General features: G+C 41.6%; 1 protein-coding gene across 3 annotated transcripts in view; it reads left to right on the top strand.

The window, feature by feature from the left end:
- st6galnac3 (ST6 (alpha-N-acetyl-neuraminyl-2,3-beta-galactosyl-1,3)-N-acetylgalactosaminide alpha-2,6-sialyltransferase 3) overlaps positions 1 to 15,906 on the top strand; it is a 62,454-nt gene extending 46,548 nt beyond the window's left edge. For all 3 annotated transcript variants that reach the window (XM_061919665.1, XM_061919664.1, XM_061919663.1), the window contains 2 exons: positions 6,115 to 6,222; positions 10,880 to 15,906. In XM_061919665.1, the coding sequence (XP_061775649.1) occupies positions 6,115 to 6,222; positions 10,880 to 11,069 (298 nt within the window). In that variant the 3' untranslated portion in view covers positions 11,070 to 15,906. The remainder of the gene's footprint in view (positions 1 to 6,114; positions 6,223 to 10,879) is intronic.
- The last annotated feature ends 9,486 nt before the right edge of the window (positions 15,907 to 25,392 follow it).

Below are 25,392 nucleotides of genomic sequence, written 5' to 3'. Positions count from 1 at the left end.
TTTATAAAACCGTATCAGACCGAACGGTTGGAACTTTTGTGTACAGTTTGAACTTTAAAAAACTGTATCAGACCGAACGGTTGGATATTTTGTGTACAGTTTGAACTTTATAAAACCGTATCAGACTGTGTATAGTTGGAACTTTTGTGTAGTTTGAACTTCAAAAAAAACTGTATCAGACTGTGTATAGTTGGAACTTTTGTGTAGTTTGAACTTAAAAAAAACTGTATCAGACTGTGTATAGTTGGAACTTTTGTGTACAGTTTAAACTTCAAAAACTGTATCCAACTGTGTATAGTTGAAACTTTTGTGTAGTTTGAACTTAAAAAAAACTGTATCAGACTGTGTATAGTTGGAACTTTTGTGTACAGTTTGAACTTTAAAAACTATCAGACTGTGTAAGTTGGAACTTTTGTTTACAGTTTAAACTTCAAAAACTGTATCCAACTGTGTATAGTTGGAACTATTGTGTAGTTTGAACTTTAAAAAAAACTGTATCAGACTGTGTATAGTTGGAACCATTGTGTACAGTTTGAACTTTATAAAACCGTATCAGACTGTGTATAGTTGGAACTTTTGTGTACAGTTTGAACTTTAAAAAACTGTATCAGACTGTGTATAGTTGGAACTTTTGTGTAGTTGGAACTTAAAAAAAACTGTATCAGACTGTGTATGGTTGGAACTTTTGTGTACAGTTTGAACTTTAAAAAACTGTATCAGACTGTGTATAGTTGGAACTTTTGTGTAGTTTGAACTTAAAAAAAACTATCTGACTGTGTATAGTTGGAACTTTTGTGTACAGTTTGAACTTTAAAAAACTGTATCAGACTGTGTATAGTTGGAACTTTTGTGTAGTTTGAACTTAAAAAAAACTGTATCAGACTGTGTATAGTTGGAACTTTTGTGTACAGTTTGAACTTCAAAAACTGTATCAGACTGTGTATAGTTGGAACTTTTGTGTAGTTTGAACTTAAAAAAAAACTGTATCAGACTGTGTATAGTTGGAACTTTTGTGTACAGTTTGAACTTTATAAAACCGTATCAGACTGTGTATAGTTGGAACTTTTGTGTAGTTTGAACTTAAAAAAAACTGTATCAGACTATGTATAGTTGGAACTTTTGTGTAGTTTGAACTTAAAAAAAACTGTATCAGACTGTGTATAGTTGGAACTTTTGTGTACAGTTTGAACTTCAAAAACTGTATCAGACTGTGTATAGTTGGAACTTTTGTGTAGTTTGAACTTAAAAAAAACTGTATCAGACTGTGTATAGTTGGAACTTTTGTGTACAGTTTGAACTTTAAAAAACTGTATCAAATTGTGTATAGTTGGAACTTTTGTGTACAGTTTGAACTTTAAAAAACTATCAGACTGTGTATAGTTGGAACTTTTGTGTACAGTTTAAACTTCAAAAACTGTATCCAACTGTGTATAGTTGGAACTTTTGTGTACAGTTTGAACTTTAAAAAACTGTATCAGATTGTGTATAATTGAAACTATTGTGTAGTTTGAACTTTAAAAAAAATCTGTCTCAGACTGTGTATAGTTGGAACTTTTGTTTACAGTTTGAACTTTAAAAAACGTCCCTCTCTGTTGAATTATTTGCTTCTTGTCTTGTTTGATAGATGACATCAGTGTTTGAACTTGACACCCACTTGAAAGCTGTTTTTTAATGTATCACCTGTGTGTATTTACACCTGGTGGATTATCCAATGTGTTCAACTTCACAATCCTTATCTTTGTGTAAGGTGTAAAGATGTTTCTATCACAATCCTAGTGTGTGTGTGTAAAGTGTGTATCATAATCCTTAGGTGTGTGTAAAGCATTGTGTGGAATATTTTGCAAGAAATGTGAAGCATAGTTTATGCTAAATGTTAGGCAGATCTGCACAGAGGTTCTGTTTACTGTGTGTAGACTTTTGTTAAGGGTGTGAAAATGTAAAAATGAGCGTGTAAGCAATTGGAAAGACCTGTAAAGGTTATCAGACTGTGGAGTTGCAGCTCACTGAGAGCGGAAGTAATCCCGACAAGCTTCTTACCTTGCTGTAAAATCTCTTACATCAAAAAATAGCCAGCACCACTCGCTGCTAGTTTTTTATTATTTAAAAAAAAAAAATTTTAAGCCCGACTTGCGCTCACAGTCAGAGCAGCAGAAGCAGATTATGATGGCTGATTACACCCCCGTTCATAACAACACAGTAAAAAATTAATCAGCACATCAGCGTGGATCCCCCGCTGGGCTCTTTATCTCTCATTTCACACACTTCCGTAAAAATGATGCTATGAACTACATAACAATTTTGCTCCATTTTCCATCTTACAGGCCACAGTATTAGGTACACTTTGCAATACAATATGAGAAGTGTTTTTGAGTCTCTTTCGGGGAACACAATATCATAATGTTTTCTGTACTGTAAACTAGGGCTGGCCTTTTATTAATATCTCCATATTTTTAGGCCATGCCACGATACACGATTCTACATTAAAACATTCTTGTTCATAATATATGCTCATTTTAAACTTTCATGCCGAGAGGGAAATCACAACTAAGTCGATATGGCAAAACAGTTATTAAGCAGTGGCACAAACATTCATGTCATTTCCAAAACAGAAAGTGCAAGATTGTCAGAGACATTTTAAAACAAGCTATGAGTGCACTTTTGTGCATGATGTCACTAAGATGACATATCAAAACACTAAAATAAAGTGCACTTTTTGTACAGAACGCAACTACAATAGTTAAAAACAAACAAAGTGCACTTTTGTGCATGATGTCACACAAGATATTTCAATAAGTGTCGAGTAAAAATGAGCTGCATGATAGGTGTTGTGTTTACTAAAGGGGAGATGACGGCAGACTGACACCAGGTGGAAGTAATGTCCAACGATTTATTTTATACATATTATATATATAAGCGAAAGAAGATGGATGGATATATATATATATATATATATATATATATATATATATATATATATATATAGGTGTGGGAAAAATCACAAGACTACTACTTCATCTTCATCAGAGATGAAGTAGTCTTGTGATTTTCCCCACACCTATATATTGCGCTCTACCACGGTATCGAGCACTATTCTCTGGATAATCCAATCAAGACATATATATATATATATATATATATATATATATATATATATATATATATATATATATATATATATATATATATATATATATATATATATATATATATATATATATATATATATATATATATATATATACATAAAATCAAACAATAGAAAATGGAGTGTGAACTAGATCCAAAAGGGAATGGGTGACAGACTCTGTGAAGTATTTAGCTGAGATGTGTGTTACCAAATGTTGTGAAGAGACGAAAGAACACGGAAGTCTGTGGGGCAGGCAGAGGATCCAGGGCGAGCGAGAGGCGTCGAGAGGAACGTGTCCAAGCGGGAGGTCAAGAATCCAAAAGGGAATTCCGGGGGAACAACATGGAATCAAAGGAGAACATGGGGAGCGACAGAAGACTATACTCCGGCGAGTGATGGCAGTTTGTCCAGGCTTAAGAAGGCAGATCGATCTATTCATCAAGGACAGGTGTGTTGATTGCTGTAAATTATTGCACCTAGTGGCTGCTGCACGGCGCATCCTTGGATATACGCGGCCGTGGGCGTGTCCCGAGGAGCGCACAGACGGATGAGCGGCGTTGGCAGGAGTCCGAGCCGTAACAATAGGAAATCAAACAGTGTATGTCCTTCGCTTTGTGGTAGGTTCCTGTGGACGTTATCTCCTTGTGTTGTTGACTATTTTTTTCATACGCTGTTGATGTGGAAGGGGTTGCTTCGGCATTTTGTTGGTGTGGCACCGACCGGAGATGTTGACATGCAGAGTTTCAAACACTCTTCATTCTCTAGCGGATGACTTTTCAAATGATCATTAGCAGTAGGTGCTACTTTTTGTAACAACGCTTTTGCCGCATTCTTGTTCGACATCCAAAAGGGCATTCCGGGGGAACAACAGGGAATCAAAGGAGAACACGGGGAGCGACAGGTACAGAAGACTATACTCCGGCGAGCGATGGCAGGTTGTCCAGGCTTAAGAAGGCAGATCGATCTATTCATCAAGGACAGGTGTGTTGATTGCTGTAAATTATTGCACCTAGTGGCTGCTGCACGGCGCTTCCTTGGATATACGCGGCCGTGGGCGTGTCCCGAGGAGCGCACAGACGGATGAGCGGCGTTGGCAGGAGTCCGAGCCGTAACAATAGGAAATCAAACAGTGTATGTCCTTCGCTTTGTGGTAGGTTCCTGTGGACGTTATCTCCTTGTGTTGTTGACTATTTTTTTCATACGCTGTTGATGTGGAAGGGGTTGCTTCGGCATTTTGTTGGTGTGGCACCGACCGGAGATGTTGACATGCAGAGTTTCAAACACTCTTCATTCTCTAGCGGATGACTTTTCAAATGATCATTAGCAGTAGGTGCTACTTTTTGTAACAACGCTTTTGCCGCATTCTTGTTCGACATCCAAAAGGGCATTCCGGGGAAACAACAGGGAATCAAAGGAGAACACGGGGAGCGACAGGTACAGAAGACTATACTCCGGCGAGCGATGGCAGGTTGTCCAGGCTTAAGAAGGCAGATCGATCTGCTCATCAAGGACAGGTGTGTTGATTGCTTGGAAAATTATTGCACCTAGTGGGTGCTGCAGGGCGGAGACGCGCATGGCGCGTCCTTGGATATACGCGGTCGTGGGCGTGTCCCGAGGAGCGCACAGACTGATGAGCGGTGTTGGCAGGAGTCCAAGCCGTAACAATAGGAAATCAAACAGTGTATGTCCTTCGCTTTGTGGTAGGTTCCTGCGGACGTTATCTCCTTGTGTTGTTGACTATTTTTTTCATACGATGTTGATGTGGAAGGGGTTGCTTCGGCATTTTGTTGGTGTGGCACCGGCCGGAGATGTTGACATGCAGAGTTTCAAACACTCTTCATTCTCTAGCGGGATACTTTTCAAATGATCATTAGCAGTAGGTGCTACTTTTTGTAACAACGCTTTTGCCGCATTCTTGTTCGGCATCCAAAAGGGCATTCCGGGGGAACAACAGGGAATCAAAGGAGAACACGGGGAGCGACAGGTACAGAAGACTATACTCCGGCGAGCGATGGCAGGTTGTCCAGGCTTAAGAAGGCAGATCGATTTGCTCATCAAGGACAGGTGTGTTGATTGCTGGAAAATTATTGCACCTAGTGACTGCTGCAGGGCGGAGACGCGCACGGCGCGTCCTTGGATATACGCGGTCGTGGGCGTGTCCCGAGGAGCGCACAGACGGATGAGCGGCGTGGGCAGGAGTCCGAGCCGTAACAGCCTTCTCTGGAGTGATGAGTTACGCTTTTCCATCCGGCAATCTAAAGGACCCGTCTGGGTTTGGAGGTTGCCAAATTAACGCTACATTTCGGACCCCATTGTGCCGAGTGTGAAATTTGCTGGAGGAGGAATTATGGTGTGGGGTTGTTTTTCCCGGAGTTGGGCTTGGCCCCTTAGTTCCAGCGAAAGGAACTTTGAATGCTCCAGGATACCAAAACATTTTGGACAATTGCATGGGATGCCACTTCAAAAGTTCATATGTGAATAAAGGCAGGTGGCCAAAATCTCCCCTTCCTTCTTGCTTCCTCCACATCAGCTTTTTGGAATTGGCTCAGCCTGTGAAGAAAGAAGCAGCAGTTGAACATATTGTCTGCTGCATGATGGTGCTTCTTATCGCCCTCTGGTAGAATGAAGAGACGCTCCAGCAAGCTTATTCGGCCTCATTGCTCATTCGCGTCATTAAAAAATAAATTGCAGTTGCTCCGTGGTCCTTGCAGGAGCCACAATAAAAAAAATAAATAGGTGATTGTGCTCCGTGGGTCCTCAGGCTTTTGGGGTTTGCTTCGTCCCAGAAGTCCCTGGTGTCACTTTTTTGCTGCAGCAGTTTCTAATGTTTTGTCTCTGACTAAGGTCACCAAAACTGTACATCAGCAGTCACATAAACAAACTAAAATAATGCCTTCATTATAACGTGTTTGCTGTTGATTGTGTTGTGCAAAGAGGCTGTCGAGTCGAGTAAAATAACAAAGTGTGTTTTTTGTGTGTGTGTGCAGGATCCAGTCGGGCTCGTACCTCAGCACCGGCTGGTTCACGCTCATCCTGGCCATGGACATGTGCAAAGAGATCCACGTCTACGGCATGATCAACGACACCTACTGCAAGTAAGGCTCCGCCCACTTTCCAAATAAAACTACTCTGCCTTTTCCCGCTGAAACCGAACAATACCCACTTTAGGCGGGTTGTTTTCCCACTTCAAAGTAGAATCTGACATCATTGTATGCCAACAACCGCATACAATGATGTCAGCGGAAGAGTTAGTGCTGCAAGGGGTCCTGGGTATTTGTTCTGTTGTGTTTGTCATTCTTGTTTGGTGTGGGTTCACAGTGTGGCGGATATTTGTAACAATGTTAAAGTTATTTAAACGGCCACCCTCAGTGTGACCTGTATGGCATACAACCGTTACGACACATTTTATTCAAGAGGACACTGAGGGCAGAAAGAAAAGAGAGTGCTACGCATACTTGCCAACCTTGAGACCTCTGAATTTGGTAGCTGGGGTTGGGTGGGGCATGGTCTGTTGGTAGAGGGGAGTGTATATTGTAACATCCCGGAAGAGTTAGTGCTGCAAGGGGTTCTGGGTATTTGTGCTGTTGTATTTATGTTGTGTTACTGTCCGGTTCTAACGATGACGACATCTACTAATCAGACAAGAAGCAAGGAACCATGCAGAGACAGAGTTCAATTTAGCTCATGAGGAGAATGAATAGAGCTGAACACTTAGTCACAGTCTCGCCCTACGCTCTAAGGTTCAGCTCTCGCGTCCCTCAGTGTGACCTGTATGGCATACAACCGTTTCGACACATTTTATTCAAGAGGACACTGAGGGCAGAAAGAAAAGAGAGTGCTACACATACTTGCCAACCTTGAGACCTCTGAATTCGGGAGCTGGGGGTGGGTGGGGCATGGTCTGTTGCTAGAGGGGAGTGTATATTGTAACATCCCGGAAGAGTTAGTGCTGCAAGGGGTTCTGGGTATTTGTGCTGTTGTATTTATGTTGTGTTACTGTCAGATTCTAACGATGATGACATCTACTAATCAGACAAGAAGCAAGGAACCATGCAGAGACAGAGTTCAATTTAGCTCATGAGGAGAATGAATAGAGCTGAACACTTAGTCACAGTCTCGCCCTACGCTCTAAGGTTCAGCTCTCGCGTCCCTCTATTTAGTTCAAACGATGATGACATCTACTAATCAGACAAGAAGCAAGGAACCACGCAGAGACAGAGTTCAATTTAGCTCATGAGGAGAATGAATAGAGCTGAACACTTAGTCACAGTCTCGCCCTACGCTCTAAGGTTCAGCTCTCGCGTCCCTCTATTTAGTTCAAACGATGATGACATCTACTAATCAGACAAGAAGCAAGGAACCACGCAGAGACAGAGTTCAATTTAGCTCATGAGGAGAATGAATAGAGCTGAACACTTAGTCACAGTCTCGCCCTACGCTCTAAGGTTCAGCTCTCGCGTCCCTCTATTTAGTTCAAACGATGATGACATCTACTAATCAGACAAGAAGCAAGGAACCATGCTGAGACAGAGTTCAATTTAGCTCATGAGGAGAATGAATAGAGCTGAACACTTAGTCACAGTCTCACTCTACGCTCTAAGGTTCAGCTCTCGCGTCCCTCTATTTAGTTCAAAAGATGATGACATCTACTAATCAGACAAGAAGCAAGGAACCATACAGAGACAGAGTTCAATTTAGCTCATGAGGAGAATGAATAGAGCTGAACACTTAGTCACAGTCTCGCCCTACGCTCTAAGGTTCAGCTCCCGCGTCCCTCTATTTATTCAGGAGTTCCACAGTCAACATCACTGGGGGGGTAACGGATCATGACAGAATATATAAACATAAATACGTTCATATGAATACATAAGCATGGATAAGCATAAATATGTAAGCATGAATACTAGAAATGTCCGATAATGGCTTTTTTTTGTCCAACTGTTAATTGCCGATACTGATATATACAGTCGTGGAATTAACACATTATTATGCCTCATTTTGTTGTGATGTCCCGCTGGATGCATTAAACAATGTAACAAGGTTTTCCAAAATAAATCAACTCAAGTTATGGAAAAAAATGCCAACATGGCACTGCCATATTTATTATTGAAGTCACAAAGTGCATTATTTTTTTTTAACATGCCTCAAAACAGCAGCTTGGAATTTGGAACATGCTCTCCCTGAGAGAGCATGAGGAGGTTGAGGTGGGTGGGGGTATATTGTAGCTTCCCGGAAGAGTTAGTGCTGCAAGGGGTTCTGGGCATTTGTTCTGTCGTGTTTGTCATTCTTGTTTGGTGTTGTTTTGTTGTGTTTATGTTGTGTTACAGTGCGGATGTTCTCCCGAAATGTGTTCGTCATTCTTGTTTGGTGTGGGTTCACAGTGTGGCGCATTTTTTGTAACTGTTAAAGTTGTTTATACGGCCACCCTCAGTGTGACCTGTATGGCTGTTGACCAAGTATGCTTGCATTTATTTGTGTGTGTAAAATGCCGTAGATATTATGGGACTAGGCCGGCACACCACACCCCCAATACTGTTGTCTGGGCGGAAATCGGGAGAATGTTTGCCCCAGGAGATTTTCGGAAGGGGCACTGAAATTCGGGAGTCTCCCGGGAAAATCGGGAGGGTTGGCAAGTATGGTGCTACGTTTGTAGCACATATGCAATGACCTGGGACCTTTTTAGTACAGGGGTGTCAAACTCATTTTCATTGAGCGCCACATCGTGGTAACGGCTGCTTTCAGAGGGATTTTAAAAAATTAATTCACATTATGAATGTGGGTTATAACATGTGATTAATGATGATTAATCAAAATCTATATGCATTTAATTATTTTTTGTATGTATAAGTTGCTTTAAAATCATAAATAAAGGTGACAAGCAGATATTTAACTTATTTTAATCTCACAAAAACATTTTTGCAATACAGCATACATTAATATAATTGGCATGATCAGATAATATTAAAGTTTAAAATATCCATGTTTATTGTCAAGATTGAAAGAACGAATGCATTTAGTAAAAAGAGATATAAAAAAAAAGTATTTTATTGAAACCCATTTTTTCCAGGCTTTCGCGGGCCACATAGAATTATGTGGCGGGCAAGAACTGGCCCCCGGGTCTTGAGTTTGATACTTGTTCTTTAGTACCGAGCTTTCCTTTCCTTGCAAAATGAAGGCATCATAAAATAAACAACGATAACGAGTCATGGAATCATGTTAAATCCACAATAAAGTTAGGTTAAAAGTTCACAGGATAGAGGTTGGCCCTTATGCTACTAGCTTAATGCTAACATACAATAACGAATCCCATTGACAGGCTAACGAAAATGAGAATCAAATGAAATCGTTTTAAACTTGTACAAACATTTAACAAATGAAACGCATTTCCACTTACTTATACCATATACTCACCAAACTGTGTAACATAATATTGACTTTTTGTTCTCCAAATCAGTGTTTTTCAACCACAGTCTGGTGTGCCGTGGGAGATTATCTAATTTCACGTATTTGGGTTGAAAATATTTTTGCAAAGCAGTAATTATAGTCTGCAAATGATGTGTTGTTGTTGAGTGTCGGTGCTGTCTAGAGCGTGTAATACTCTTCCATATCAGTAGGTGGCAGCCGGTACCTAATGGCTTTGTGGATGTCCCAAACAGCGGGAGGCAGTTTGCAGGTAAAAAGGTGTCTAATGCTTAAACCAAAAGCTTAGGGAAGGCTATGCAGAACGAAACTAAAACTGTCATGTCTGTGTGATCATGTTTTGTTTTAGTCATGTTCGGTTTTGTTTTTGGACTCTTTGCGCACTTTTGTTTGTTTTGTCACCAGAGCAACCCATTAGTTTTCACTTTGTCCCCATGTCACGCACCTGTTTTCACTAATCACCACAGTATTATTTAAGCCACAGTTGCAAGGTAGTCAGCCAGGCAACATCACCATCTATCACCCTCGATCACACACTCCACATCCATGCCAAATGACCCATGCCCATTGTCCCTTTCCAAGTAAGTTTTTTTTATTCATGCCATTGTGCAAGTGTTTTGTTTTATGTTCATTGTTTTGCCTTTGCGATAGTTTTGTTTCATACTTAAGTTTTTGTACCTCTGCTGAGAGCGCCTTTTGTTTGTTCCTGTAGGTGTTAAAAAAAAAAATGTCTTTACCTTCACGCCTTGCTTTGCACCTCGGGAAAACAATCCACCCCTAAGTCCAAGTCGTTACAGCTACAAAGCAAACAAAAACAGAATGCTGGACGACAGCAAAGACTTACATCCGAACATGACATGACAATCAACAATGTCCCTACAATGAAGAATGAAAACAACTGACACCGTCTTGATTGCTAAAATAAAGTAGATGCGGGAAATATCGCTCAAAGGAAGACATGAAACTGCGACAGGAAAATACCACAAAAAGAAAAAAAAGCCATTAAAAAGTAGCGCAAGACAAGAACTAAAACACTAAACACACAAAAACAGCAATAAACTCAAAGTAAGTCAGGCTGTGATGTGACAGGTGGTGACAGTACACCTACTTTGAGACAAGAGCTATACTGATGCATGCTTATGTTTTAAAGTCATATCCAACAACTTTTTACTGTCAACTGAGTTTCGTTTTTTAATGATGTGTGCCTCCTCATTTTTTCAACGCAAAACACTCCTCCAAATGTTTTATTTGTGGTATGGGAAACATTGCCATGGGATCTTAAACCAGCGCCTACGGACCTAGCGTTAAACGTCTTGTCTGTCCTTTCTCCAGGACGGAAGGCTATCGCAAGGTCCCCTACCACTACTACGAGGCGGGCAGCAGGGACGAGTGCGCCGAGTACCTCCTTCACGAGAGCGCCCCCTACGGCGGGCACCGCTTCATCACGGAGAAGACCGTGTTCGCCAAGTGGATCAAAAGCCACGCCATCAAGTTCTTCAACCCGCCCTGGCAGCTCTCGTGACCCTCCGGGAGCGTTTATCTGTTTTGGATTGTTTTTCCCACGGATGCTTTTCTTCTCATTGAAGTCATAAAAACATCATGCCGATGTCCATCTTGGATCCACCCAACAGAGACAGAGTGTCAGGTTCGAACACTGATGACATCTATTAAACAGACAAAGAAGCAAGGAATTAAACAGAGACATAATTAAATTTGGCTCAATGGGGGAGAAACCTGTACCCTTGTACAGTGTCCCACCATGCTTAGACCTGTACCCTTGTACAGTGTCCCACCATGCGTAGACCTGTACCCTTGTACAGTGTCCCACCATGCGTAGACCTGTACCCTTGTACAGTGTCCCACCATGCGTAGACCTGTACCCTTGTACAGTGTCCCACCATGCGTAGACCTGTACCCTAGTACAGTGTCCCACCACGCTCTTAACGAAAGATTGTACGCCTCCTCTTTTATTTGGACTTCCCCTGATCACATGGCAACAGGTGTTTCTAAAGGAAGGGGGGTCATGAACAGCCGTCGCTTTTGGTCACAAAACAGTTCAAAGAAAAGGTGCCTTGGGTGTGGTCAGGTCCTGCGTCCTTTCCGTTTTGTAGATCTGGGTTGAAGACAAAATCCTCCTGTGGCTTACAATACATCAAAGAAACCGACACCTTCATGTCGCTTCCCATCCTACACAGTGGAGTTTTACAAGCCTATTGATTGGTAAGATCAAAGACAGCTTTGGTCTGCTCGCCGGGAACTCATTGAAACACAAAGTTCTGTGATAATTTAGATATTCCGACACATAGTCTTGGTACCCTTGGTCCAGCGGTCTCAGAATGACCTGAAGGTGGATCCTTCTTCAGCTTCGTAAGCCCTCGCGAAGCCTTCCATTTTTATTTTGACTCACCGATTTATATACTGCAGACTCCGCCTTCCCGCAGCAAAGGAAGGGAGAAGGGTCTGATGTCTTAGTCCTTTCGTCACGTCCAGCTGCACAGTCTTACTGGACTCGAAGGCAGCGTCGCCCCCCCGGAGGTTTCAGTCCGAGGTCCTCCGTTCCAGACTGCTGCCCCTCCATTGGTCCTTTGAATGTGAGCTTCCTAAGGCAGTTATGACGATTTCTTCTTCAGCTTAGAGGAACTCCAGATTTGCACCATTCATGAGCAAAGTGTCAACATTTAGCTACAGGCTAAACCACAGTTAGCCACCAAGTAGCACACTTGGACACAAAACCACTGTCTGGGGGTTTTCTTTTGGCGGTTGAAGCCACTAGCGAGCTAGCTGAGTTAGCGGGAATGAATGTAGCTCGCACATTCAGTTAGCTGCCTCCTTCACGCTGTAGCTAAGCATGCTAGCGTCACGGTCTTAGCATGTAGCAACGGACAGCCGTGGTACCGTCGCAGAGGTGAGTTTTGGACTTACAGATGTCAAACAATCTGGGTTTCCAAAACAGTAGCACCACTGGCGAGAGTCAGAAATTCAAAAAGCAGTTTTTCCTCGACCAAGGGAGTGCTCAGAGAGTATGGGGTATCGGACTGTCTGATTGTGGCGGTCCACTCCCTGTATGATCAGTGTCAGAGCTTGGTCCGCATCGCCGGCAGTAAGTCCAGTGAGGGTTGGACTCCGCCAAGGCTGCCCTTTGTCACCCATTCTGTTCATAACTTTTATGGACAGAATTTCTAGGCGCAGTCAAGGCGTTGAGGGGTTCCGGTTTGGTGGCTGCAAGATTACCGGTAGATCTCTTCTTTTTGCAGATGATGTGGTCCTGATGGCTTCATCTGGCCAAGATCTTCAGCTCTCACTGGATCGGTTCGCAGCCGAGTGTGAGCCGACTGGGAGGAGAGTCAGCATCTCAAAGTCCGAGTCCACGGTCCTCGCTCGGAAAATAGCGGAGTGCCATCTCCGGGTTGGGGAGGAAAGCCTGTCCCAAGTGGAGGAGTTCAAGTACCTAGGAGTCTTGTTCATGAGTGAGGAAAGAATGGATCGGTGCGGCGTCTTCAGTAATGCGGACGCTGTGGTGAAGAAGGAGCTGAGACGGAAGGCAAAGCTCTCAATTTACCGGTCGATCTACGTTCCCATCCTCACCTATGGTCATGAGCTTTGGGTCATGACCGAAAGGATAAGATCACGGGTACAAGCGGCCCAAATGAGTTTCCTCCGCCGTGTGGCGGGTCTCTCCCTTAGAGATAGGGTGAGAAGCTCTGCCATCCGGGAGGAACTCAAAGTAAAGCTGCTGCTCCTCCACATGGAGAGGAGCCAGATGAGGTGGTTCGGGCATCTGGTCAGGATGCCACCCGAACGCCACCCTAGGGAGGTGTTTCAGGCACATCCGACTGGGGGGAAGACCCAGGACATGTTGGGAAGACTATGTCTCCCGGCTGGCCTGGGAACGCCACGGGATCCCCCGGCAAGAGCTGGACCAAGTGGCTGGGGAGAGGAAAGTCTGGGTTTCCCTGCTTAGGCTGCTGTCCCCGCGACCCGACCTTGGATAAGCGGAAGAAGATGGATGGATGGATGGAGAGATATTATAGAAGTGGACATTGTTTACATTCAGAGCAGCCGTCTTTGAAACCAACTCGGGTGTTGTTGAGATCGCTCCCACTTTCCGAGTTGGAAATCTGACCCCGAGTGGCTGTTCCAGTTGAAATTCCGACTTCCAGTACAAATGGAACGTTTGTACGAAGGCGTTGGCATCGACTCGGATCGCCAGTGAGAGCGATAAAGACCTCGTCAGGCCACGACATCGGCGTCTCTCAACCAGTTGTAAGTCCATCTAGCATCCCCAAAGTTAGGAAAGTATTTTACCAAGTTTGAAAAGTTACTCCGAGCTGCTTTAAATAACATTAATGATTCTTTTCTTAATGCCTTTTGCTCTAATTTCCCGCCGTCATTGATATGGCCGTTTGATAAACGACATGAAGCGCCGTCGAAACTGGCAATGAGTGAAGGACTCTTGAGCAATCACAACTTTATTCATCTTATCTTGTCATCACGGGTGTGAAGGTTAATTTAGAGTACCAGGTGATAAAATCAATCATTGATCATTGTTATACCAGTCAGCCTTAAGCAACCACGTCGACGTCACGCAATGCCAGCAGCGTTGCACGGCCCTCGACACGAGAGTATTATTTTAACCACTATTATTATATAAACCCCGTTTCCATATGAGTTGGGAAATTGTGTTAGATGTAAATATAAACAGAATACAATGATTTGCAAATCCTTTTCAAGCCATATTCAGTTGAATATGCTACAAAGACAACATATTTGATGTTCAAACTCATAAACTTTATTTTTTCCTGTGTTGAAGAAGTTTCATTAGAATTACTCTAACAAATAATACATTGCGAGAATTAATTTTCAATTAAGAATCATATTGATCGAAAATCGATTCTGAATTGAATCGTCACCCCAAGAATCGTAATTGAATCGATCACGCGTGAGGTGGCCATTAATGATCCCACCTCTGCTATATCCATCCATCCATCCATTTTCTACCTCTTATTCCCTTATACTTGCAAATGAGACTCAGAAGTGTGCGGAATTACAAGATATAAAAAACGGACCGCATCGTTATCTTTATCAGCTCATGTTTAAAAGATCAAATTATAATTTATTAACACACCATATTACAGAAAATTGGTTTGATTGATTGATTGATACTTTTATTAGTAGATTGCACAGTACAGTACATATTCCGTACAATTGACCACTAAATGGTAACACTCCAATAAGTTTTTCAACTTGGGTTTCACGTTAATCAATTCATGGTAATTTTGAGTACTGGTATCACTTCCCAGGAACAAGGAATTGGTACCGTATCAGTTCAAAGATGAAATACAACCATCACTTCAGACAAGAAAGGTTGCATTTTGCTACTTTTCTTCTCGTTTGTCTTTTGCAAGTCACAACCGCCAGAGTGCAGCGCGGATAAGTACCAACCTCGTCACGTCTGTTGTGTCCTTGAACAAGACACTTCACCCTTGCTCCTGATGGGTGCTGGTTAGCGCCTTGCATGGCAGCTCCCTCCATCAGTGTGTGAATGTGTGTGTGAATGGGTAAATGTGGAAGTAGTGTCAAAGTGCTTTGAGTACCTTGAAGGTAGAAAAGCGCTATACAAGTACAACCCGTTTATCATTTATAAGTATCAACCCATAACTCCTCCCGGCAACGCAGTAGAAAATGGATGGACGGATGGAACTTAGATTATTTGTGGTATGTGATAGGAGCCAATAAACAACAAGCTGCGGGCCACAAAAGCCCCCCCATCCCTCCTTTGGACCCCCCTGAAACTCCAAAGATGCTGACTTTTGAGGTACAGTGTTGATTCATGTTTGTAGTTTCCTTGAGACCGGGTGTTGTTGGTAATATTTTGTTGAACTGTGAGTCAAGAATGTATATTTAACTAAAGATGTCTGTTTTAGATTTGACTAATTCCACTTTTTAATGCACTTACGTTCTTAAAGGATTAAAAGTGTGCAGTATTTGGACGTACTAAAAAAATGTGGATTATTATATTTTTTAGAAATGCGCTCATTGCTTTTGCTGTCGTCAGTAACAGTGTTTTTTTTTTACTTTATAGAGTTTTTCTCCATGTTTTCCCCCCCCTTTTGTTTGGTAAATGTTTCGTGTCGATCAGGCACCTTCCTTTTCTGTATTCAAGTGTTATTGTACGACTTGAGTTTCATATTGAATGTAAGATATTTGTCTGAAGCGTTTCTTGTAACACGGCCGCTTTTTTTCTAAATGTTTCAATTTTGAATGAAAACAAAGTATTTGCTTTTTCAAACTGAATATGTTGTGCGTGTTGTTTGTTGGGCATTAATAATAAAAAATAAAAAGAAGGTAAAACCACTTGACTCACGTGGCTTGGCAATGTGTTCTAGAAACAATGTGATGTTCTAGAAACAATGTGATCTAGAAACAGAGCTGGAGTGTCGTGCCGAGTCTGCTGGGAGTTTGAAAAAAAAACAAAAAAAACGTGTGCAGCGAAGGAGCTGAGCAGGCGAGGTTTTATTTAACCTTTGCATGCAGTAATGAGACAGCTACATCATGGAGGAAAAAAAAAGGAACAGCACGCTACACGTTTTTCCATCACTAGTGCTGCATAAAGTAGCAACCTGGAGACTTTAAGTGGCATGCAGCTATTTTATTATGGATTGCCTGAATCTAAAAAAAAAAAAAACATGTTCCAAATCTGCACACATTTTTTTGTTGGTGTGGAAAATCCCATATTAGAGCACAGTAAAGTGTTAGAGGTGCCACTTTTCCACTTTTCAACAGAGAAGCCGGCGACGTTTCTGGATGTTGTTGATAAATGGCTTTGGCTTTGCATAGTAGAGCTTTAACTTGCACTTACAGATGTAGCGACGAACTGTATTTAGTGACAGTGGTTTTCTGAAGTGTTCCTGAGCCCATGTGGTGATATCCTTTAGAGATTGATGTCAGTTTTTGATACAGTGCCGTCTGAGGGATCGAAGGTCATGGTCATTCAATGTTGGTTCCAAGCAAGGCCGCTTGCGTGGAGTGATTTCTCCAGATTCTCTGAACCTTTTGATGATATTATGGAGCGTAGATGTTGAAATCCCTAAATGTCTTGCAATTGCACTTTGAGAAACATTGTTCTTAAAGGGGAACATTATCAGCAGACCTATGTAAGCGTCAATATATACCTTGATGGTGCAGAAAAAGGACCATAAATTTTTTTAACCGATTCTCGAACTCTAAATGGGCGAATTTTGGCGAATTAAACGCCTTTCTGTTTATCACTCATGTGGTGACGACGTCAGAACGTGACGCCTCCGAGGTAATACAACCGCCATTTTCATTTTCAAAACATTGCAAACATTGGGTCTCAGCTCTGTTATTTTCCGTTTCTTCGACTATTTAGGGAGGGATTCAAGTTGCACCACTGGCCCGAAGATGCCAAAGTGTCTGCCGCCAGACCCCCATTGAATGTGCTGGAGTGTCTCCACATTTTACCGGCGATAACAGACATGGCACAGAGATGTATGGATAACCTGCAGATGCATTTGCAACGATAAAGTCAACGAAATCACAAAGGTAAGTTTTGTTGTTTTTGACTTATGTGTTAATCAGACATATTTGGTCGCGGCGTGACTGCCAGCTAATCGATGCTAACATGCTACGCTAATCGACGCTAACATGCTATTTACCGGCGGTGCTAAAGCAGACATGGTACAGAGATGTATGGATAACCTGCAGATGCATTTGCAACTATATTACGTTTCCTTCCACCCACATTTAATGCGAAACAAACACTTACCAATCGAAGGATTTAAGTTGCTCCAGTGTCACAAGATGCCGAAGTCCTGATCGTTTGGTCTGCACATTTTACCGGCGATGCTAACGCAGCTATTCGGCCATGCTATGGCTATGAATAGCGTCAATAGCTATTCGCTCAATAGCTTCAGTTTCTTCTTCAATACTTTCATACTCCAACCATCTGTTTCAATACATGCGTAATCTGTTGAATCGCTTAAGCTGCTGAAATCCGAGTTTGAATCCGAGCTAATGTCGCTATATCTTGCTGTGCTATTCCCATTGTTTGTTTACATTGGCAGCACTGTATGACGTCACAGGGAAATGGCCAGTGTCTTCGCAAATAGCGAAAATCAAGCACTTTAAAGCTTTTTTTTAGGGATATTCCAGGACCGGTAAAATTTTGAAAAAACCTTCAAAAAATAGAACAAGCCACCGGGAGCTGATTTTTATTGTTTTCAACCCTTTTGAAATTGTGATAATTTTCCCCTTTAAACGGTTTGACTATTTGCTCACACAGTTGTGGACAAAGTGGTGTACCTCGCCCCATCCTTTCTTGTGAAAGACTGAGCATTTTTTGGGAAGCTGTTTTTATACCCAATCATGGCACCCACCTGTTCCCAATTAGCCTGCACACCTGTGGGATGTTCCCAATAAGTGTTTGATGAGCATTCCTCAACTATATCAATATTTATCGCCACCTTTCCCAACTTCTTTGTCACGTGTTGCTGGCATCAAATTCTAAAGTTAATGATTATTTGCAACAACAAAAAAAAGTTTATGAGTTTGAACATCAAATATGTTGTCTTTGTAGCATATTCAACTGAATATGGCTTGAAAAGGATTTGCAAATCATTGTATTCTGTTTATATTTACATCTAACACAATTTCCCAACTCATATGGAAACAGGGTTTGTACATTGGTCAAGTCCTCATGTATCCAGGGACATATTTCCTGAGTTTATAAACTTAATATACATTTAAAAAAGACAAAAGATGTTGTGATGCTCCAAAATATTGACTTAATCATAGTAGTATCGACTCGACACATGCCTGTACTTGATATTATTACAGTGGATGTCAGGTGTAGATCCAACAATGGCGTTTGTTTACATTTTGATGCCAGTGTGCTACTATGTGTAGTGAAGTATACTTGGAAGAAACGTACTTTATTCGTTGCCATGGAGTCGAGGATAAGTGATCTAGAAGTCGCTGTAACACTGCCTGCGGGCGTTTCATTGTTAGAACTTCCTCTTTATTGTTAGTTTTTAAGCCAAAATGTGTCTGTTCTAACTTTTCTGTCTACACACTCTGTCTGTTTGTAAGTATTCTGTGATTATGTGCCGCCGAACATGCTGTCACGAAGTGACCACCACAGGGGGTTTGGAGGACTGGTACTTTTCAGAGGTGGTATAGTGTCAGGTTCAAACATTGATGACATCTATTAAACAAGACAAGAAGCAATGAATCAAACAGAGACAGAATTAAATTTGGACTCAGATCTGAGGAGAGACATGGCCACTGTACTCTCTAGACCAGGGGTAGGGAACCTATGGCTCTAGAGCCAGATGTGGCTCTTTTGATGACTGCATCTGGCTCTCGGATAAATCTTAGCTGACATTGCTTAACACGATAATTAATGAATAATTCCACAGTGCTAAAAATAACGTTCAAAATATAAAACATTCTCATGCATTCAAATCCATCCGTCCGTTTCCTACCGCAGCTGTTCAAGAAGTCGCATTAATGGTAAGAAGTATTTTATGTCATGATGGGGGGGGTCGTTCCCCCAGGAAGGCAGACGGACTACTCGGGACATGGCATTTAGGTAAAAACATGACTTAATTTAAACTAAAAAAAGATACAAAAAAAATCGCTCACAGCGGAGGCACAACTTGGGCTAAGGAAGAAAGCTGACGCATAAACAGACTATGAACATAAATCAAACAAAACTTACTTGGCATGGCATGAAGCATGAAACTATGGCAAGGCATGAAACAAGTCAGCACAGAGAAAGAAAAGATCACATTGACGCCAGGGCGACTGACTGGCAAAGACGAGCTTCAATACTGCCTCTGATTAGTGCTCGGGAAGCAGGTGAGCGGGCATTTTGTCCACCAGAGACAGGTGGACAAAATGAGTAACCAAGGAAACCAGGCAAGGGAGTGGAAAAAAACAGGAACTTAAAGAGTCCAAAGGACAAACAGCACATGGCCAAACAAAAACATGATCAACAGACATGACATTTTATTTATTATTGGTTAGCTTCAGAATAACAATGTTATTAAAAAGAATAAGAGACTTATTATACTCTAAAAATGTTGGTCTTACTTAAAAATGCACGCATTTAGTTGTATTCAGTGTTAAAAAATATCAATCAATCAATGTTTACTTATATAGCCCTAAATCACTAGTGTATATGATATGGCTCTCACAAAAATACATTTTGAAATATTTGGCTTTCATGGGTCTCTCAGCCAAAAAGGTTCCCGATCCCTGCTCTATACAGTCCTTCACCACGCTCTGCCCAAAGATTGTACTCCTCCTTCTTTATTTGACTTCCTCCCCCCTCCTTCCCACAGCTGCTTCCTGAGGGAAGTGGGTCGTAAACAGCGTTGCCTTCGGTTACCGAAAAGTTCGAAGAGAGTTCGTCAAATAGTTCAAAAAGAGTCCCCATAAAATAGTTCAAAGAGAGTCCTATAAAATAGTTCAAAGAGAGTTCCGTAAGATAGTTCAAAAATGGTTTGTAAAATACTTCAAAAAGAGTTCCTCTGGAAGTTGGGCAGATCCAGAAGAGTTCCATAAAATAGTTCAAAAATGGTTTGTAAAATAATTCAAAAAGAGTTCCTCTGGAAGTTGGGCAGATCCAGAAGAGTTCCATAAAATAGTTCAAAAATGGTTTGTAAAATACTTCAAAAAGAGTTCCTCTGGAAGTTGGGCAGATCCAAGAGAGTTCCATAAAATAGTTCAAAAATGGTTTGTAAAATACTTCAAAAAGAGTTCCTCTGGAAGTTGGGCAGATCCTGCCATCTGTCCGCTTTGAATTCCCAGTGGAGTTCTACGAGCCTTCTTCTTGGTTGGTTTCAATGACAGCATTTGTCTTCTTGTCAGGAACACAATGTGATACAAAGTTTTTTGTGATCATTTAGAATATGTTTCATTAGTATCGCGGTACTATACTAATATTGGTTGTGGAAGTCGCTTCCCCGCAGTAAAACTGTCAGACACGGCACGGGAGTCCAGCGTGCAGGTTTAACAAAGTTTTTAATCATCGTACGTTTTCATGGCAAGTTTTATCTCTTTAAAACGTGACTTTTCAGTCACTCTCCAAACTTCCTGGCCCTCCCCCCACCTGTGAAATCTAATCCCCTGCCAGCTGTGTCTCGCTGTCAGCACATGCCCAATGGTACTCGTCTTCAGCACCATGGACGGCGGCGGTGACTTTTACTCCTGCAGGCAGCGCTGGCTACACCCCCCCCCCCCCCCCCAACAACAATCCCCAGTTGAACAAAGCGAGCACGTAACGTTCTTGTTTACAGTGGCTGAGTTTCATCCCTTCATCAGCCGTCATGTGACCACATCCTGCGGGGTCTGTTGCCAACGCCGCCGCTTTAAATTGCTTCTGAAAGATCTCATCTCGGCGAGGTCTCCTCGGTGCACGCCAGCCCTCCGAGTCTCTCTTGTTCTTCCTCGCGCTGACGAGCCGGCGCCCTCTCGACAGCAGACAGAAGTCATCTGTCAGACGCCAGAGAAGCTGCACCGGCGTAGAAGATGGAACTGACACTTTTCTTCTCCCCCCTTTTTAACGCATCACCGCCTCGACACTAGCAGACGATCTCAAGCACACGTCTTCTTCTTTGGCGTAATTGCCTCCTGGTTGCACAAATCCAACTATGTTGATCTTTTTACTTCTATGTTGCCGCAGGAAATGACACAACTCCGAACGAAGTGTGCAAATAAACTAAACCTGCACAGATCTACGTGGCAGCCGGCGCACAGAGGCCTCACTTCTTTTTTTTAAATTCCCACAAAAGGCTTCAACATGTTCTAAAAGGAGAATAAATACTTCTGATTTCAAGTGTATACATCGTGTCCACTTTAAACATCTTCTGGCTCCAGATTAAGCGAATACGACAACAAATTGGTGTCCCCGACGTGATCTGGAGGTGGAGGCTAAACAAAGGTGAAGGACAAACCTGTTGTATTAATATCAAATTGTCAATTGTCAGGTGCAAGGTATTGTATTGTTCGGACTATAAGTGTTATGGTATGACTAAGGGAGATGACGTCAACAGACACCAGAGAATGATTATATATATATACATATATATATATATACGAAACAACATCATCTGGTACAATCCACCATTCAGCAAAAACGTCTCAACCAATATTGGCCACAAGTTCCTCACTCTGATCGACAAACACTTCCCCAAAGGCAACACCCTAAGAAAAATATTCAACAAGAACAACATTAAATTGAGCTACAGCTGTATGAATAACATACAACCAATCATTTCAAACTACAACAAAGCAATTGCAAAAGGACTGCCTACCCCCAGACTAAACGACTCTGAAACCAATAAGGAATGTAATTGTCGCAAGAAACCTGATTGCCCTCTCAACGGAGGGTGCTTACAAACATCAGTCGTTTACCAAGCAAAGGTAACACGCAAGGACATTAACACATCCGACACGTACGTAGGATTAACCGAAGGAGCGTTTAAAACCAGATGGAATAATCACAAAGCCTCCTTTAGAAACCAGACTTTGCGGAATTCTACAGAACTCAGCAAGCACATTTGGAACCTCAAAGACAATAATGTTGAATATTCAATAACATGGTAAATTCTTGCATCCAGCACACCTTACAACAGTGGTAATAAAAGATGCAACCTATGCTTAAAAGATAAACTGTTTATTATATATCATCCAGACCTGTCATCCCTCAACAAGCGCAGTGAAATCATTTCAACATGCCGCCACAGACGGAAACACCTCCTAGGTAACACATGAGCCAATCACCACGCCCCTACGCCTGCCTGTACCCACCCACTCTGTGCTCTATATAAACCATTGTATGTGAATGCTTCCATTAAAATCTCCTGATGATTGAGGGAACCCCTCATGAAACACTTCTGTAGAGATGAAGAAGTAGTATATATATATATAGAAATATATATATATATATATATAAGTATATATATATATATATATATAATATATATATATATATATGCGGTTGTAAGAAAACGGGTGATTATTTGTACGGAACACTCAACCGAGTACTTGTGAGTACAACGCTATTGCCGGCTGAGAAAAGACAAGACAAATATCGATACGCAGTCAGATCACGAAGTCAGATAATCTTGTTGAGGGAGTAAATGATCCATAAGAAAGCGGCAGCAGAGAAGCACAAACATGCTGGAGCTCAGCACTAAAATGACTTTGGACACCAAATGTCATCTCTGTCTGCCATCAAGCAGGAGTTTTCTTTGGATCAGCATACTTCAAATCAAAAGGGAAGCAGCTGTGAGAGGAACTTGAGAGTCACACTTTTGGAGAAGGAGGATCACTAACAATCGACCTGTGGCATCACCTCATGTATTAGGACTGCCGTGGAGTTTTTGTTTTACTAAAAAAAAATGGTGTGCAAATCCAGAAAGCAGTAGTAGTAGTATTAGTAGTAGTAGTGGTAGTTGTAGTAGTAGTGGTAGTTGTAGTAGTAGTAGTAGTAGTGGTGGTGGTGGTAGTGGGAGTGGTAATAGTAGTAGTAGTAATAGTAATAGTAGTAGTAGTAGTGGTAGTAGTAGTAGTGGTGGTAGTAATAGTAGTAGTAGTAGTAGTGGTAGTAGTAGTGGTGGTGGTGGTAGTGGGAGTGGTAATAGTAGTAATAGTAGTAGTAGTAGTGGTATTAATAGTAGTAGTAGTAGTAGTAGTAGTGGGAGTGGTAATAGTAGTAGTAGTGGTGGTAGTAGTAGTAATAGTAGTAGTAGTAGTAGTAATAGTAGTGGTAGTAGTAGTGGTGGTAGTAGTAATAGTAGTAGTAGTAATAGTAGTGGTAGTAGTAGTAGTAGTCGTGGTAGTAGTCATAGTAGTAGTAATAGTAGTTGTAGTAATAGTAGTGGTAGTAGTAGTAGTAGTGGTAGTAGTAGTAGTAATAGTAGTAGTAGTGGTAGTAGTAATAGTAGTAGAAGTAGTAGTGGTGGTAGTAGTAATAGTAGCGGTAGTAGTAGTAGTAGTAGTAGTGGTAGTAGTAATAATAGTAGTAGTAGTAGTAGTAGTAGTAGTAGTAGTAGTAGTAGTAGTAGTGGTGGTGGTGGTGGTGGTGGTGGTGGTAGTAGTAGTAGTAATAGTAGTAGTAGTGGTGGTAGTAGTAGTAGTAATAGTAGTAGTACTGGTAGTAGTAATAGTAGTGGTAGTAGTAATAATAGTGGTAGTAGTAATAGTAGTAGTAGTGGTAGTAGTAATAGTAGTAGTAGTGGTAGTAGTAATAGTAGTAGTAGTGGTAGTAGTAATAGTAGTGGTAGTAGTAGTGGTGGTGGTGGTAGTAGTAGTAATAGTATTAGTAGTAGTAGTAATAGTATTAGTAGTAGTATTAGTAGTATTAGTATTAGTATGCACACACACACACACAGACAATTGTGCTCAGGCATTAATCCCAGCACAGTTCTTCTGTAGATCCCAATCAAGGTGGAATTGAGCGCCCATGTTGGAGTCGCTGGCCACTCCCTGTCCACACTCTTTTAGGAAAAAAGAAAATCCCATTTGTGAACTGACTTATATTTGTATAGCGCTTTTCTCTAGTTACTCCATGCGCTTTTACAAACCACTGTTGTGATCCGTGACTCGGATCTTCACGTTGTTTATTTTTCCATCTGTGTTTTGATTCCCCGTCTGACCCGTTTATTTCCTGTTTTGTCCATCACTATGGTTACTCATGAGTTCACCTGCTACTCTGGGTCCCACACACCTGCTTCAGCTAATCACCCTCCTTTATAAGCCAACCTTTTCTGTTCACTCATTCTCGGATCCTAATTTGCCCACGTGCAACAGTGACGACTCTTGACCCTCATCTTTGTATGTATCTTCTCGCTAGCTTTTACGCTAAGCCATTTGTTTATTCCAGCTCTCATGCTGAGGAATTGTTTTTCTGTTCTTATGTGCCTTCGTGCCAGCTTAGTTGTTTACTTTTACTTCCTAGTTCTCATACTAGCGTTTTTGGCTTGCCTTCTCTTTACACCGGTGTTTTTGTTCCTAGCCTTTTATTATTTAATAAATACCTTATATCTTACCTTTGCTGTGTTCTGCTTCGACGCATCCTCGGGAAAACAACACCGGCGTTATCACGCCGAAGAAGAGTTTTCACAACCCTGTTTCCATATGAGTTGGGAAATTGTGTTTGATGTAAATATAAACGAAATACAATTGTTTCAAAATCCCTTTCAACCCATATTCAGTTGAATATGCTACAAAGACAACATATTTGATGTTCAAACTCATAAATTTTATTTTTATTTTTTTGCCAATAATAATAAGAATTTAATGGCTACAACACGTGCCAAAGTAGTTGGGAAAGGGCATGTTCACCACTGTGTTACATCACTTTCTCTTTTAACAACACTCAATAAACGTTTGGGAAGTGATGAAACTAATTGTTGAAGCTTTGAAAGTGGAATTCTTTCCCATTCTTGTTTTATGTAGAGCTTCAGTCCTTCAACAGTCCGGGGTCTCCACTGTCGTATTTTACGCATTTTCCATGGGAGACATGTTGGGTCTTGGGCGCAGTTGGGTTTTCCAACAGGACAATGACCCCAAACACACCTCAAAAGTGATAAAGGAATGGCTAGAATTAAGGTTTTAGAATTGTCATGTGTGGGTCGCATGGTGATGCGGGATTTTGTTCTCCCAGGGATGCAAAGGACAATTCGGACAGGAAAGGATTTGATTTAATGGTAAAAATAACAACACTAGTACAAAAACAGAAAACAAGCCGACTGGATGAGGTGTCGAGCGCGCCGGAAGGTAAGGCTAACACTTAGCACGGACTAAGACAACTAACA

The sequence above is a fragment of the Nerophis ophidion genome, linkage group LG14 (assembly GCF_033978795.1).
Source record: "Nerophis ophidion isolate RoL-2023_Sa linkage group LG14, RoL_Noph_v1.0, whole genome shotgun sequence".
NCBI lineage: Eukaryota > Metazoa > Chordata > Actinopteri > Syngnathiformes > Syngnathidae > Nerophis > Nerophis ophidion.
The sequence above is the reverse complement of the archived record's forward strand: the minus strand, read 5'-3'. Positions and strand labels throughout refer to the sequence as shown.